The sequence below is a fragment of the Triplophysa rosa genome, linkage group LG11, assembly GCF_024868665.1.
Source record: "Triplophysa rosa linkage group LG11, Trosa_1v2, whole genome shotgun sequence".
Classification (NCBI taxonomy): Eukaryota; Metazoa; Chordata; class Actinopteri; order Cypriniformes; family Nemacheilidae; genus Triplophysa; species Triplophysa rosa.
This window is the reverse complement of record NC_079900.1, coordinates 4123333-4138668: the sequence shown is the minus strand read 5'-3', so window position 1 is coordinate 4138668 and position 15336 is coordinate 4123333. Positions and strand designations below refer to the sequence as shown.

Sequence of the window (15336 nt, the reverse complement as noted above, 5' to 3'; positions counted from 1 at the left end):
GAACCGGGCTAATATGTTCATACTTTTTTGTACGTGTAAGAACTCGAGCTGCCGCGTTTTGGACCAATTGGAGTTTTTGTAATAAGCCTGCAGGGCAACCACCTAACAGTGCATTACAGTAATCTAGTCTTGATGTCATGAATGCATGAATTAACTTCTCTGCATCTGAGATTGACAGCATATGACGTAGTTTAGATATATTCTTAAAATGGAAAAACGCAATTTTACAGGTGTTGGCGACGTGGCTCTCAAATGACAGATTACTATCGAATAGAACGCCAAGATTCTTTGCTGACGACGAGGGTTTTATGGAACATCCGTCAATAGTTAAACAGTATTCTTGGTTGTTACTTATAGCAGTTTTCGGTCCAATAAGTAACACTTCCGTTTTGTCCGAGTTCAGTAATAAAAAGTTGTTACTCATCCAGTTTTTTATATCGACTATGCATTCCATTATTCGATGGAACTGCTGTGTTTCATGAGGCTTCGAGGAAATATAAAGTTGAGTATCATCAGCATAACAGTGAAAGCTAACTCCGTGTCGCTTTATTATATCTCCTAGAGGTAGCATGTATAATGCGAAGAGCAGAGGCCCTAAGACTGAGCCCTGTGGTACACCGTACTGGACTTGCGATTTGCGTGACACCTCATTGTTTATTGCTACAAATTGAAAACGGTCGGATAAATAAGATTTAAACCATTTCAAAGCTATTCCCTTAATGCCGACATAATTTTCGAGTCTATGTAGGAGTGTGCTGTGGTCAATGGTATCGAATGCAGCACTAAGGTCTAGCAGCACCAATAACGAGATACAACCTCGGTCAGACGCCAATAGCAGATCATTTGTAACTCTGATCAAAGCAGTCTCTGTACTGTGACATGCTCTAAATCCAGACTGGAATTCTTCATTGATGTCATTCCTTTGGAGGAAGGAGCATAATTGAGTTGAAACTACTTTTTCCAGAACTTTAGATATGAAAGGTAGATTCGATATAGGCCTGTAGTTCCTTAGTTCTCTAGGGTCGAGTTGGGGTTTTTTGACAAGGGGCCTTATAACAGCCACCTTATATGCTTTAGGCACATGTCCTAATGTCAGAGATGAGTTAATAATACCAAGAAGAGGATCTATAATTTCTGGGAGCATCTCTTTCAGTAGATTTGTAGGTATAGGGTCTAGTATGCATGTTGTTGATTTAGATGATCTAATAATTTTAGACAGCTCATCTTGATCTACGGTATAAAATAATTGCATTTTCTCCTTAAGGGCGCTGTAGTTAGTTTGTTCAGCGGGTTTCACTTCTGATTGCATTGTTATAATTTTTTCTCTAATATCTTGGATTTTATATGTGAAGTAGTTCATAAATTCATCACTGCTATGCTGATATACAGGATCAGAAGTCACTGACGATTTATTTTTTGTTAATTTAGCCACCGTGTTAAATAAAAACCTAGGGTTGTGCTGGTTTTCTTCTATTAGTGATGAAAAGTAGGCGGATCTAGAAGTTATTAGGGCTTTCCTGTATTTTCGAATACTATCCTTCCATGCTGTACGAAATACCTCTAATTTAGTTTTCTTAAAGTTGCGCTCCATTTTTCGGGCCGCTTTCTTTAGAGCCTGAGTGTGTTCATTATACCACGGTGTGGGGCTGCCATTTTTAATCTTCTTTAAACGTAGTGGAGCAACTTTGTCTAGCGTTACCGAGAAGGTGGAATTAAAATTTTCAGTGGTAATGTCAAGATCTTCAACGTTATTTCTCATGATTTGAGACAATTCGGGCAGATTATCGAGAAACGCATCTTTGGTAGTTGAAGTTATTGTTCTACCATATTTGTAACAATGAGTTTTATTTGCAGCCGTAGGCCAGTGAAGCAAACATAATACCAGATAATGATCCGAAATGTCTTCACTCTGCTGAAGGATTTTAACGTCGTCCACATTTATACCGTAAGACAGTATTAAATCTAAAGTATGATTACGAAGGTGAGTGGGTCCTGACACATGTTGACTAATGCCCATGGAGTTAAGAGTGTCTTTGAAAGCCATTCCTAAGGCATCTGTAACGTTATCTACGTGGATGTTAAAGTCACCAACGACAAGGAGTCTATCTGCGGCCAGTACTAGTTCTGATAAGAACCCACCAAATTCTTTAATAAAATCTGTGTGGTGCCCTGGAGGCCTATATACAATAGCTAGAATCAATTTAAAAAGTGTTTTATCTTTAGTATTAGGTGTTGAAACATGAAGAACCATGACTTCAAAAGAATTATATTTAGAGTTCGACTTCTGGGAAATGCTAAGAGAGTTATTGTAAAGTGCTGCGACACCTCCCCCTCTGCCTTTTAGACGAGGCTCGTGTTTATAATAATAATCTTGGGGGACAGATTCATTTAAAGCAATATAATCATCTGGTTTTAGCCATGTTTCTGTCAAACAGAGCATGTCTATTTTATGATCTGTTATCATATCGTTAACAAAAAGTGCTTTATTAGAGAGAGATCTAATATTTAGCAATCCGAGTCGTAACAGTTGATTATCTGTATTTTGTTCATGTTTAGTTTGTTTAACGTTTATTAAATTACTTTCAAGAGGTTTACGCATTATTTTATGTTTGCTAATCCGGGGGACAGACACAGTCTCTATTTTGTGATGTTTGGGAGAACGGATTACTACATGTTGTACATTTTGTGTATTCTGCGACGTGAGACGGCAAGCAGACAGTTGGTTAAGCCATACTGTCTGCTCCCTGACCTGGGCCCCAGCGAGTCAAGTTTTAGCATTAGCATTAAGACTTTTTGCCATATTTCTAGACAGGATGGAAGTCCCAGCCCAGGAGGGATGGAGACCATCTCGTTTCAACAGGTCAGGTCTGCCCTCAAAACTCTTCCAGTTATTTATAAAAACTATATCATTCTGCAGGCACCACTCAGACAACCAGCCATTTAGTGATGATAATCTGCTATAAATCTCATCACCACGATAAGCAGTGAGGGGGCCAGAGAATATTACAGTGTCTGACATCATGCTTGCGAGCTCACACACCTCTTTAATGTTATCTTTTGTGATCTCCGATTGACGGAGTCGAACATCATTTGTGCCGACGTGAATGACAATCTTACTGAATTTACGATTAGCCTTAGCCAGCACATTTAAATTTGACTTGATGTCAGGCGCTCTGGCTCCCGGTAAACATTGGACTATGGTGGCTGGTGCCTCTATGTTAACGTTCCGAACAATAGAATCACCGATAACTAGGGCACTTTCAGCACGTTTCTCAGTCGGTGCGTCACTGAGCGGGGCAAACCTGTTCGAGACCGTAATCGGAACGGTCGAGTGATGTTTTGTCCTGCGACTTCAGAATGAAGGATTTCGAATGGTACAACTGATGGTCATTTCGGGCTCCCATGATTCTTTGCGTGGTGACGCCGCCTCCTTATGGGCGCGGGATGATGATGCAGAAGGGCAGTTGTTTGGTCCCCTATACCCTTTAACCCTTTAAAGCTCTCACTCCGGAGGGTAAACCATTTGAAGGGCATAGGGATGAACCCTTCGAAATGGAACGTAGGGACTGTCCGGCGCGTCCATTGAAGTTCATTCTTCTGAGGCTGCCTCGCAAGACCGATCTCCACGAGAACTCAAGTCGGTCCTTTGCGTTTTTGGAATTGAGAAACGGCCTATTTGTGAATGTGTACCCGAAGTTCAGTTCTGGTCACAAAAGTGCACATGCGCAGTATTCTGTCGTTTTGATCATTTTTAGGGTTAACAAGGGTTCGTTTCACCCATTTACAAATGTATTCCGATTGTATCGATTGTAATCAGAAATGAATTAGCTAAAACATCTCATAGCATTTAATTACTTGGTGTATTCTCCATGGTCATTTGTGAAAAATGTAAATGCATGCACGCAAAACCATTTAACTTATAAACAATGACTACAATGCCTTCGGCAAGCAAATAGGCCTACCTTCCATTACAAAGAGCTGTGACGGGGTGTGTGGTGCTGATGGAGAACTGACCGTTGATGGCTAACAACTTGTCAGTAAAAAAATAGACAAAGTCATTAGCATATGTTCAAATTTTTGCTGAGCTTGTTTGAAAAGTGACTTTGGTATTTTTCTGCTAACATCTCTGTAGCCAGAGACTGATACTTGGTCAGTGGGTGTGTTTTTACTTGCGCCACTTCCTCTTCGCTTGGTCCGGTGGTCACGCAGAGTCTGAGAAAGACATGAGCTGGAGGGTATTATCAAGTGTGAAATTAATGTATGAGCTTGTGAAGTTTTTTTTGTTGTTGAGAAATGTATCAATGCGGAATGAAATAAGGCAGTAACGTAGAGTTTGTGTCTTTTCTTTTGGACACCTGTGGCACATTGACGGCATGTGAATGCATGTAGCTTGAAGAGGTCTATTTGTGTTGCGCAAACATTCTGAAACAGATGAAAAACTGATGTAATAGAATTCTCAAAAACTGTGAAAAAAACTTCTCTAAAGTATTCACACGCAACTACAAAACATTCACGCAACATGCACAACATGCAAAGCAAACTTTTGTAAAAAGGGTGTTTTTGTATAGTTACTTCACACATACTATACAATAGTAGGAAAAAAGGTAGTCAAAAGTTCCCCAGAACTGTTTGCTTTCATACATTCTTCAATATATCATCTTTTGTGTTGTACAGAACAAAAAATGTATAAAGCAATTTTCCTACTATGGTGGCAAAGAACTGTTTGGTTACAAGCATTCTTCCAAATATCTTTCTCTGTGTTCAACAGAACAAACACATTTATATTTATATATATATATATATATATATATATATATATATGGAACAACTCGAGGGTGAGTAAATGATCTCAGAATATTCATTTTCAAGAGAGATAGCAGAAGCAGGTCATGTTTTCCAGGGAGTAATGTAATGAAATGAAAATTGATACCAAGAAAGAAATATTGTGCATCCTGTCTCCAGTCTCTCCTCACTCCCCAAACTCATCTTCATCATTCTCTCGCTCCTCTTCCTAAAACTCTCACATAAATTGGCCTCCATGTTTGTCGAAGAAAGCCGTCCTGAAGCCTGTAGTTCTCAATCGAATGAAGTAAACGAATGAGCGAACTTCATACTCTTGGTGTCTGTAAATGAGTACAGAATTTGAAGTATTTTCCTAAAGAAACACAAGTGCTGTTTTGGATGATGTATGTAATGTACAGTATAGCGACCTGTATTTGTGTCCTGTGTGACTTAGCAACATTTAGAAAACAAACTGTTAATATCACATTGTTTTATATTAGTAATATTTATGTTTTTCATATAATATAGCATAAGAGAGACTTATGTTCATTGTTAGTTTTTTTCAACATTTTGGCAGTCACACCATAGGATACATTTGCATATTAGTCTGTCAACTACCTATTTAGAGTTTTGTAAAAAGTTTTTTGTCAAAAACTGTAAGAATCAAGGGGGATGTACTTTCTTAAAAGCCGATGATGTATTAAAAAAGTGGGGTGCGTATGACCCACCTCTTACTTTCAAATAGTATAAACCTCTCAGCGTTTGTTCCTCATTGCTACTCTTTGTTCATACATGTGATCATAACATGACATGCACTTTTTTTTGTACTAATTGAACTCAAACTTTGATAGGCTACTTTTCAACTTGTTACTCTTTTCTCAAATCCTGGAACAAAAATCACCTGAAGGCCTGAAAACATCTGAAAAGGTCAGTTACTGAGAATGTAAATGCAGTTAAATTGACAAAATGTTGAATGCAATCATGTCCTTATGACTCAAATTTGGGGTTTTGGACCCAAAGAATCTTAGTTAATTTACTTTAAGTTAAAATTTCAAGTGCAATGAATCGGAATTTGTAAAATTAATGTACAATTTTTAAAACAATGTTGTATTTCTTTTCCAGTTGTTCCACTCTTCTATTCTTATTTCACAGGATTTCCATCAGTTGTACATCTGAGGACTCAGACAATCATGATGTTGACCACTGCAGCTCTTATTCTCATTGTCACCTGTGACGTTGCTCTAGGACAGGTGAGCTTAAATTATGGGTTTTTCTACGGTATTACTGTACAAGATTGATTACTGACGATGTGAAGTTAATATTTCTCAATGCTACAGGATTGCAAAGAGACAATATATCCTTTGGATATGGCACCAGATTCAGTGGATGACAAATTTGATGGTTGTTCAAAAAATATGACACGTCAAGTGGAGACACAATATCTAAACAAAGAAATCTCTGCTAACATATCTGGCTTTGGGACAGCTTGGGAAAATGGTACAGAAAAAACCCCGGGAGGAAAAGATAACTTGACAAGAAACCATTTAATTGCCATTCATGTGTACACTGGTATTCATGTACATAATCAATTCAATAATGCTAGTAGGGCTGGTAATCAAGCATACAAAAACTTGACATTCGGATGGTACTCGCTTCACTTTTGGTTGACGGAAGCAGTACAGATTCTAAAGAAAACACAACAGGGATGTAAAATAACATATCGTGGTACCAAAGCTGAGTTTAAGGCTTCGAACAAAGAGATTCGTTTCGGCTCATTTACGTCCTCCTCTCTTGATCAAAATGTAACGAAGGGATTTGGAAATCTTTCTTGTTTTGAAATCTATACTTGTCATGGTGCTGATGTGACTAAATACTCCCAGTATCCTCATGAGAAAGAGGTCCTGATACCCCCGTATGAGAAGTTTAACATCACTGATATCAAGAAGAGAGATCAGGAAGATGTCTGGTGTAAGACTGTGTACATGTTGAACAGCTCTGGAATAGAAAGTAACTTAAACTGTGCGGTGGCATCAACCGATTCCCAGAAATATCACAAAAGTCATTCTCTCTCTCGCCATTGTAACAGAGGAGGGCGCCAGGAACTTTTATCCGACCCGCACAACAGTTTTTTAATGAAAAGTAAACATGGCGATAAAAAGGAGTAGACTCCAAAAGTTGCGTGTTCGACAAAGAAAGGGCCGCAAAATATTTCACCAGTATCGGACAAAAGGCGAAAAGAATGTTTGATTTCATAAGAAAGGAATTACCATTAATGCATAAAAAACACATCCTGCACACATTTTCTCGAAATGATGGATATGTAGTAAGTCATCTAGCCCTTGAGATGATCTGATACTTGTAAATTAGACTCAGAATAGATTCAGAATAGAATCAGAACTCCATGTGGTTTCATCTGTATGTCTATCTAGTGATATTCACAAGGGTAGAGAGTCAGAAAATGGGTATTTGATGTTTTTATTTAATTTTTTTCAAAATATAAAAGTTTGCTCATAAAAAATTTTTTTCATTCCTTTATTTTAAGTGGTGTTTTCCTATAGCTCTGCTAAATACCTAAATGTAAATGTCGTGTTGCATTCATTGTGCCAACTTTTTAGAAATTTAATTGATCTTAATATTTTTGTGCAAACTGTAACATTTTTTGTTAAATAAAAAAAAATTAAAAATTGATTCTTTTGCAAACAAATGTGTTCAAAACTGTCTTCGTATACCCTGATTCACAACTTAGTGATTATAATAACAGTGATAAAAAGTTAAGACTGTCAGGTACAGTTTCACAGAAAATGTCAGTTGTACTTTGTTTCGGTGTCAGTCAGACACAACTATAGATAAGCTGCCATGTTTGTTTTCAACAGAGATGGCGACAAAGACAAGCAAAAATGATGGACCGCAGCACTGAAGGGGTAGTTCACCCAAAAACAAAAAGTCTTTCTTTTACAGGAAGTGAGAATATTTTGGCAGGTCCTCACTTAGACCCTTTAAAGGGCTTTTTGAGAGTCAGAACTTGTCAATCAGTGTCCTTGTGACTGTACAATCCGGTGTATGCTAAATAGCTATTTAATTGATAACATTTGTTATTAAAAAAATGAACATAACATTTTCAATACAATACTGTTGTCTAAGAGATACAAAAGAATAAGTATGAATATATGCATAAACAAATACCTGTGAATGACCGACAGATACAGATCAGCTACTACTGTAAGTAGCGCTTTTTTTCCCACATAGAAACATGTGTCTAAACTGAAGACCGTTTCAGTGGGATTTGGTCTTTTTTTTTTAAACTACTAACATTTCCTAATTAAACTAAGGCCTTGTCCTGGCTTTATCTAATCCCTGTCCGGGAAACCGCCCAATGGTGTATGCTGTAGCATGCAAGTTTCATGAGCTCGTGTCTCTGCTCTTTCACCTCTTTGGTTTATGACCTGCGGTATATTAAAGTCACACATTCTTATGGTGAGAAGAGAACATACACTCACCTAAAGGATTATTAGGAACACCATACTAATACGGTGTTTGACCCCCTTTCGCCTTCAGAACTGCCTTAATTCTACGTGGCATTGATTCAACAAGGTGCTGAAAGCATTCTTTAGAAATGTTGGCCCATATTGATAGGATAGCATCTTGCAGTTGATGGAGATTTGTGGGATGCACATCCAGGGCACGAAGCTCCCGTTCCACCACATCCCAAAGATGTTCTATCGGGTTGAGATCTGGTGACTGTGGGGGCCATTCTAGTACAGTGAACTCATTGTCATGTTCAAGAAACCAATTTGAAATGATTCGAGCTTTGTGACATGGTGCATTATCCTGCTGGAAGTAGCCATTAGAGGATGGGTACATGGTGGTCATAAAGGGATGGACATGGTCAGAAACAATGCTCAGGTAGGCCGTGGCATTTAAACGATGCCCAATTGGCACTAAGGGGCCTAAAGTGTGCCAAGAAAACATCCCCCACACCATTACACCACCACCACCAGCCTGCACAGTGGTAACAAGGCATGATGGATCCATGTTCTCATTCTGTTTACGCCAAATTCTGACTCTACCATTTGAATGTCTCAACAGAAATCGAGACTCATCAGACCAGGCAACATTTTTCCAGTCTTCAACTGTCCAATTTTGGTGAGCTCGTGCAAATTGTAGCCTCTTTTTCCTATTTGTAGTGGAGATGAGTGGTACCCGGTGGGGTCTTCTGCTGTTGTAGCCCATCTGCCTCAAGGTTGTGCGTGTTGTGGCTTCACAAATGCTTTGCTGCATACCTCGGTTGTAACGAGTGGTTATTTCAGTCAAAGTTGCTCTTCTATCAGCTTGAATCAGTCGGCCCATTCTCCTCTGACCTCTAGCATCAACAAGGCATTTTCGCCCACAGGACTGCCGCATACTGGATGTTTTTCCCTTTTCACACCATTCTTTGTAAACCCTAGAAATGGTTGTGCGTGAAAATCCCAGTAACTGAGCAGATTGTGAAATACTCAGACCGGCCCGTCTGGCACCAACAACCATGCCACGCTCAAAATTGCTTAAATCACCTTTCTTTCCCATTCTGACATTCAGTTTGGAGTTCAGGAGATTGTCTTGACCAGGACCACACCCCTAAATGCATTGAAGCAACTGCCATGTGATTGGTTGATTAGATAATTGCATTAATGAGAAATTGAACAGGTGTTCCTAATAATCCTTTAGGTGAGTGTATTTGCATGCACATGTACAACAGGTTATAAGAGGTAGGTGATGGCAAAGCTGATTATTAATATAGTGCAGTGCAGAGTACATCAGAGTCCATAAACCATGAAGGGTAAAGTGGTGATCTGAGTTAAAGTGGTGATCTGAGTTAAAGTGCCATGCGTGGCATTTGATGGAGTGTGGAAATGTTGTATAAAAGCATATCAGAATGTTTGGTGCTAGTCTGTCCCCAAAGCCTGTCCTGTAAACTACTACATTAATATGTTAGTATAGTAATTTTGGATGTATTTATTTTATAGACAAAGCAATAATCCCACAGAAGAAACGGACGGCATTACGCTCTCAGGCGTCCTGTCAGTTGGTAATACCTAGAATTTCAAAATCAAGTGCAGGTGGTAGATCCTTTTCCTATCTAGCGCCTAAACTTTGGAATAGTCTTCCCTGCACTGTCCGGGAGGCAGACACACTCTGTCAGTTTAAATCTAGACTAAAGACGCATCTTTTTAATCTTGCATACACTACTCTTCCATAATATAAATCTTCTGAGGGTTTAGGCTGCATTAGTTAGATCAACCGGAACCAAAAACACAACTGATGTACTTGTTGCATCAAAGAGTACAGAACAGTACTCTACTCTCAGCCAGTCTTGTCTCATTGTTCCAAGGTTATCACAGCGAGCAGGATGCAGTTCATGGCCTGACCTGATGGTAGAGCGGAGAATGGGAAGTGGGGACCTGACAAGAGCTGAGATGATAGAGCTGGATAAAGAAGGCCGCGGTCACCTGACACGTCTTCACCACAAAATTTCAAATGCTACTAGATTATTAATGATAATCTTAAACTATAATTTATTTTATTAGTAAGTTTATTTATTTTATTTAGCCTTGTTGCGCAAGCTCTCTGGAGCTTGTGCAGAGGCAGCAGCTTTTGCCAGAGGGGAACTGGAATCCCCTGGTTGGGCCTGGGTTCTCCTGAGGTTTTTTTTCTCGATTAGAGTTTTGGGTTCCTCGCCACCGTTTGCATACTGTTTTTGCACTATTTGCCTGGCCGGGGGGGCTGCTTTAGAATTTTAAAGTTTTAATTGATATTGTATATAGGAATTTATAGTCTGTTATATTTGACCTGTGTTTCTCTCTCCTTTATCTTAAATGTGTGCTCTCACTGTGCACTGTGCTCTCACAAACCTACGTGACAAAACAAGGCACAAATCAACACAGAGGGCATGTAGACCGTCACAGTTCAGATACTGAGGGATAATTTTACTCAATTAAAAGTCAAAGTATCTAGCCAAAAATGTACTTCAGTGAAAGTAAAAAACACTACATTAAATTGCACTTAAGTATTAAAAAAGTAAAAGTAACAGCACGAAAGGATTGTTTCTTGTTCAAGCCTTTGTAAACAGTCCCAATGTTAAGTGAATGAACACTGAGTGAAGGGCACTTCGGTGTGAAAACAGTCATGGCCGCCATGTTGAAGGGTCAACCAAACCGACCCGTGGCACATGGCCACTTCAGAATGAAGGATTTCGAAGGGTACAACTGATGGACACTTTGCGCCCCCATGACTCGCAGGTTCTTTCCCTGCGTTCCATTCCGAAGGTGCCTAAACCCTCCGGAGTGAGAGCTTCGAAGGGTTGAAGGGTGTAGGGGACCAACCAACAGTTTCTTGAAGCGCCCTTCTGCGTCATCATCCCGTGCCCATAGGAGGCGCCTTCGAAGGGTTTAGGGCATAGAGATGAGACCTTTGGAATGGAACGCAGGGATAATTAGTCATTTCGACATCAATTCCCGAGGACCAATTAACATGTTTGGCTCATTACATTGTATGTTTAAACGAATCTCATTGGCGGAATAAATGGCATAAGCACAACTCATTTGGTTTGTAGCAATGTAAGAAAATGACCTGCAAAAATGTAACGGGTACTTTTCAAGTGTAAATAAAATTGTAGGGAGTCCAATTTTTTCTTTATAAGAGTAGTCAAGTAAAATTACAAGTATTCAGTTAAAATTGGACTCAGTAAGGTACAGAATACAGATAGTAGTAATCAAGTACAATTACTCAAGTACTTTACATAGCTGTATGTATTCTATATGCTGTGCTTATTAAAAGAAAACGTACAAAAGTGGAGTGCCAAGTAGACGATGCAATGATATGGAGCCTCATTTATAAAATGCTGAATAAACTGATCGTAAAATTTGACAATCATTTCAATCAAGTCAACGTCCAAATCCTATATGAGTGGCAGAAATTTCTTATATTTCCAAAAACATGCAGTACTTGGACAAGCAAAAGTTTGTACGTCTGCTGATGTGGAGTGTCGCTAAGCACTTTTTCACGTCAACATTTTTATAATATGAACTAGGGATGCACCGATGTATCGGCCGCCGATATTAATCGGCCGATATTAGATTAATTTAAAACCATCGGCATATCGGCAATAGCATGAAAAAGGCCTTTATTAGGTTAGGGGCCTATTAGGTTTATTAGGGCCCTATGATTTCCGTAAATGCGGAAAACACCGATGGAAAGTAGCAAACACGCCAGAAGGAATCACTGAACATCTTCAAAAATTTCAAATTGTGCTATGAATAGAGCTAATAATTGTTCAGCTGCTGTTTAAATATGCAATCTGCTTCTTCTACGTGTGAATGGGTGGTGTGGTTTTGTGTACTGTAGTGGACTTTTTAGCATCTGGTGGTCGCGAACACATAAACTGAATCAGCGCTGCTCTTAAAGAGTTTACCTCAGGCGCATTTTACCATTTCATTTGAGAGAAGCTGCGGCAAGCCGTCAAAATTAAAGTCCTTCATCAAAATTAAAATACAGTTAACCACATGACAAAACTGCTATTAAAAATGTACAAAACTAGTAATTCAATGTAATTAGAATAATAAAATAAAAAAAACATAAGATGTAAGATACTGGTTCATATTAACAGAGTTGTACACCACAAAAAAAGAGAGAAAAAAAAGAAAAGAAAACAGAATCCAGAAAAATAAAAACGGCAAAAATGGAATTTGGGAAAAAATAAAACGGAATTCAGAAAAAAACAAAACGGATTTCATAGGGCCCTAGTTTATTAATTAACTGCATTGAGGCAATGGGTTGGATGTCTGAATATTCTTTTTTTTCTCTGAGCAAAATAATTAATGTAAATAGCAACAGCACAGACTTTAGTTAAATTTATTAAAGAAATGTTAAATTTAGAGTCAAATTTGAGTTAATGTTTTTAATAAAAGCAATATTGGATAGCAAAAATCCCCTTTGAAGATTTTCATGTTGTCTTATTGTATTTTTATCAACATTTACATTTAGGCACATTTACACTTGTGCCTCTCTTAAAATGTTAAATGGATCCAATTCATGTTCAGTAAAATTAATTGAATGCAGAAAAACTATCTATTGTATAGTACGGTATGCAATTGACCAATATCGGTATCAGAATCGGCCGATAGTTGTTTGATAAAATCGGTATAGGCCCAAAATATCCTATCGGTGCATCCCTAATATAAACGTTGCCGTGGGTTTTTGTGTATGCACACTCTACGATCCATTTTATAAATGAGGCCCCATGGAGTACAGAATGATACTGTTTTGTGCACCTTTTGTCCACCTGGTTTCCATTTAATGTATTAAAGATATTAATATTACACAATGTTACACAAACACTAAAAACACTTCGGAATGAGCACCATCATGGTGGTTCCAAACCGAAGTGATTAAAACTGACCGCTTCAAAGGGACATTTAGAATGACTTCATCGTATATTAAAGTTATAGAGAAGTTGAACACTAATAACACATTTTAGGTGAACTTTCGAAATGAACACCTCCACATGGTCTGACACCACGCCCACTCTTCTCACTACATAAGGTTGGTCTTGTTTTCAGGTTAGTGCATTAAACAAACAGAAGAGAACAGTTACTGAAGAGTTGGTGTTTGACTGACAGACTAAGATCAAGGCTGCTGAAGATTTACCATCACAGGTAAATATTGAGACTTATTGAGTTTGTGATGTTTTGAATGCTTTATTTATTTTAATCATTTTTTTTTATCATCGTAGACTGTTGGTTATTTTTGTTCATTGACTAAAGATGAATGTGTAAAATCAGTGTTAGCTATCTGCTGAAATAAGACAGATAGAGATCATTGTGGTTTAGTTGCACTTTTATTTAGGCTCTGTGCGGTTTACCAGTGTGGAAGAAGCAGCAGTGGTTCAGTACCTTCAATTTTATGTATTATGCAAATTGGAATATTGTGTGTTTAAGTGCCATGCATGTTACAACAAAACATTTCTATGGCAATTCGGGAAACAAAATTAAATGTTACATTTACTGAGCGTGTGTTACTTTACACATTATAATATTGTAAACAACACATGCAGTGAAAGTATGATACTTACCCTTGTGCGTCAATTAAAAAACTCACACTCATATCAATAATGGACATAATGGACAAACATGTCCATGTCCAAAAACAGACATAAAATATTATATATATTTTTTCCACGTTCACTGACTTAATTTATTTAACTACCAACAATTCCTTCATTTTCAGACTTTTAAACCTTTAGTCTGGGTTAACTGAGGTTTCATAAATGTATCACTTTTTGAATTGAAAACATTTTGAGTTGGAGAGGGCTGAATATTTTTCTACAGCTTACCGGAGAAGTATTATACTTTATACTTTGGAAAGATTTTGAAAGGACAATTTAAAACAATATTTTATTTGTTTTTCATTTTTTTCACTTTTCTATTCTCATACTACAGAATTTGGATCGGTGGATCTGAGGACTCAGACAATCATGATGTTGATCACTGCAGCTCTTATTCTCATTATCACCTGTGGCATTGCTCTAGGACAGGTAAACTAGGCCTACTTGAATTTTGGATTTGTATATTACTGTACAAGAATGCTTACTGATGATGTGTCAATGTTACAGGATGTGCCTGATGAAATGACATATTCATTGGATATGGCACCAGATTCAGTGGATGACCTGTATGATGGTTGTTCAAGACACATGACAGACCAGGTGCAGACATGTTACCTAAATAGAGAAATCTCTCTACCAGGCTTTAAAAAAGCTTGGAGAGACGGTGAAGAAAATTACTTGGAACCACAAGATGACTTGACAAGGAACCATTCAATTGCCATTAATGTGTACACTGGTAGTAAAGTACATGATGAATTCAATAATGCTGTTAGATCTGGAAAACATGCATACCGTCTACAGGCATTCAAATGGTACTCGCTTCACTTTTGGTTGACAGAAGCGATACAGATTCTAAAGAAAACACAACAGGAATGCAAATTAACATATCGTGGCACAAAAGTTAGTTTCAAACAAAGTCTTGTTTTAAACAAAGAGATTCGTTTCGGCTCATTTACCTCCTCCTCTCTTGATCAAAATGAAACAAGGAAATTTGGAACTCTTTATTGTTTTGAAATCTTTACTTGTCACGGTGCTGATATTTCAATTTACTCCCAGCATCCTGCTGAGAAAGAGGTTCTGATTCCCCCGTATGAGAAATTTATCATCACTGATATCAGGAATGATCAGAAAGATGACTGGTGTAAGACTGTGTACACGTTGAGCAGCTCTGGAATAAAAAGTAACTTAAACTGTGCGGTGGCATATCGCAGATGTCCTTCTCTTTCTCGCAATTACATCAGAGGAGGGCGAATTACATCCCCCAGAGCATTTTTATCTGACCCGCACAACAGTTTTTTTGTGAAAAGTAAGCATGGCTATGAAAAACGGAGTAGAGCTGTTCAACAAAGAATGGACAGCAAAATATTTCACTAGTATTGTCCGAAAGGCAGAAAGTCTGATTTCATAAGAAAATA

General features: G+C 38.1%; 2 protein-coding genes across 3 annotated transcripts; both read left to right on the top strand.

The window, feature by feature from the left end:
- The first annotated feature begins 5588 nt into the window (after positions 1 to 5588).
- Positions 5589 to 7267, top strand: LOC130562140 (ecto-ADP-ribosyltransferase 5-like). 2 transcript variants are annotated; one of them, XM_057347011.1, is made up of 3 exons: positions 5589 to 5709; positions 5935 to 6032; positions 6120 to 7267. In XM_057347011.1, exons 2-3 carry the CDS (start codon positions 5973 to 5975, stop codon positions 6945 to 6947), a joined length of 888 nt encoding a protein of 295 aa, XP_057202994.1. In that variant the 5' UTR covers positions 5589 to 5709; positions 5935 to 5972; the 3' UTR covers positions 6948 to 7267. The 2 variants fall into 2 exon arrangements, with proteins under 2 accessions (XP_057202994.1, XP_057202993.1); XM_057347010.1 differs by having other exon boundaries at positions 5905 to 6032.
- Positions 7268 to 13170: 5903 nt separating this feature from the next.
- On the top strand, positions 13171 to 15295 carry LOC130561248 (ecto-ADP-ribosyltransferase 5-like). The gene is made up of 3 exons (XM_057345451.1): positions 13171 to 13201; positions 14256 to 14350; positions 14429 to 15295. Exons 1-3 carry the CDS (start codon positions 13171 to 13173, stop codon positions 15293 to 15295), a joined length of 993 nt encoding a protein of 330 aa, XP_057201434.1.
- Positions 15296 to 15336: the final 41 nt, after the last annotated feature.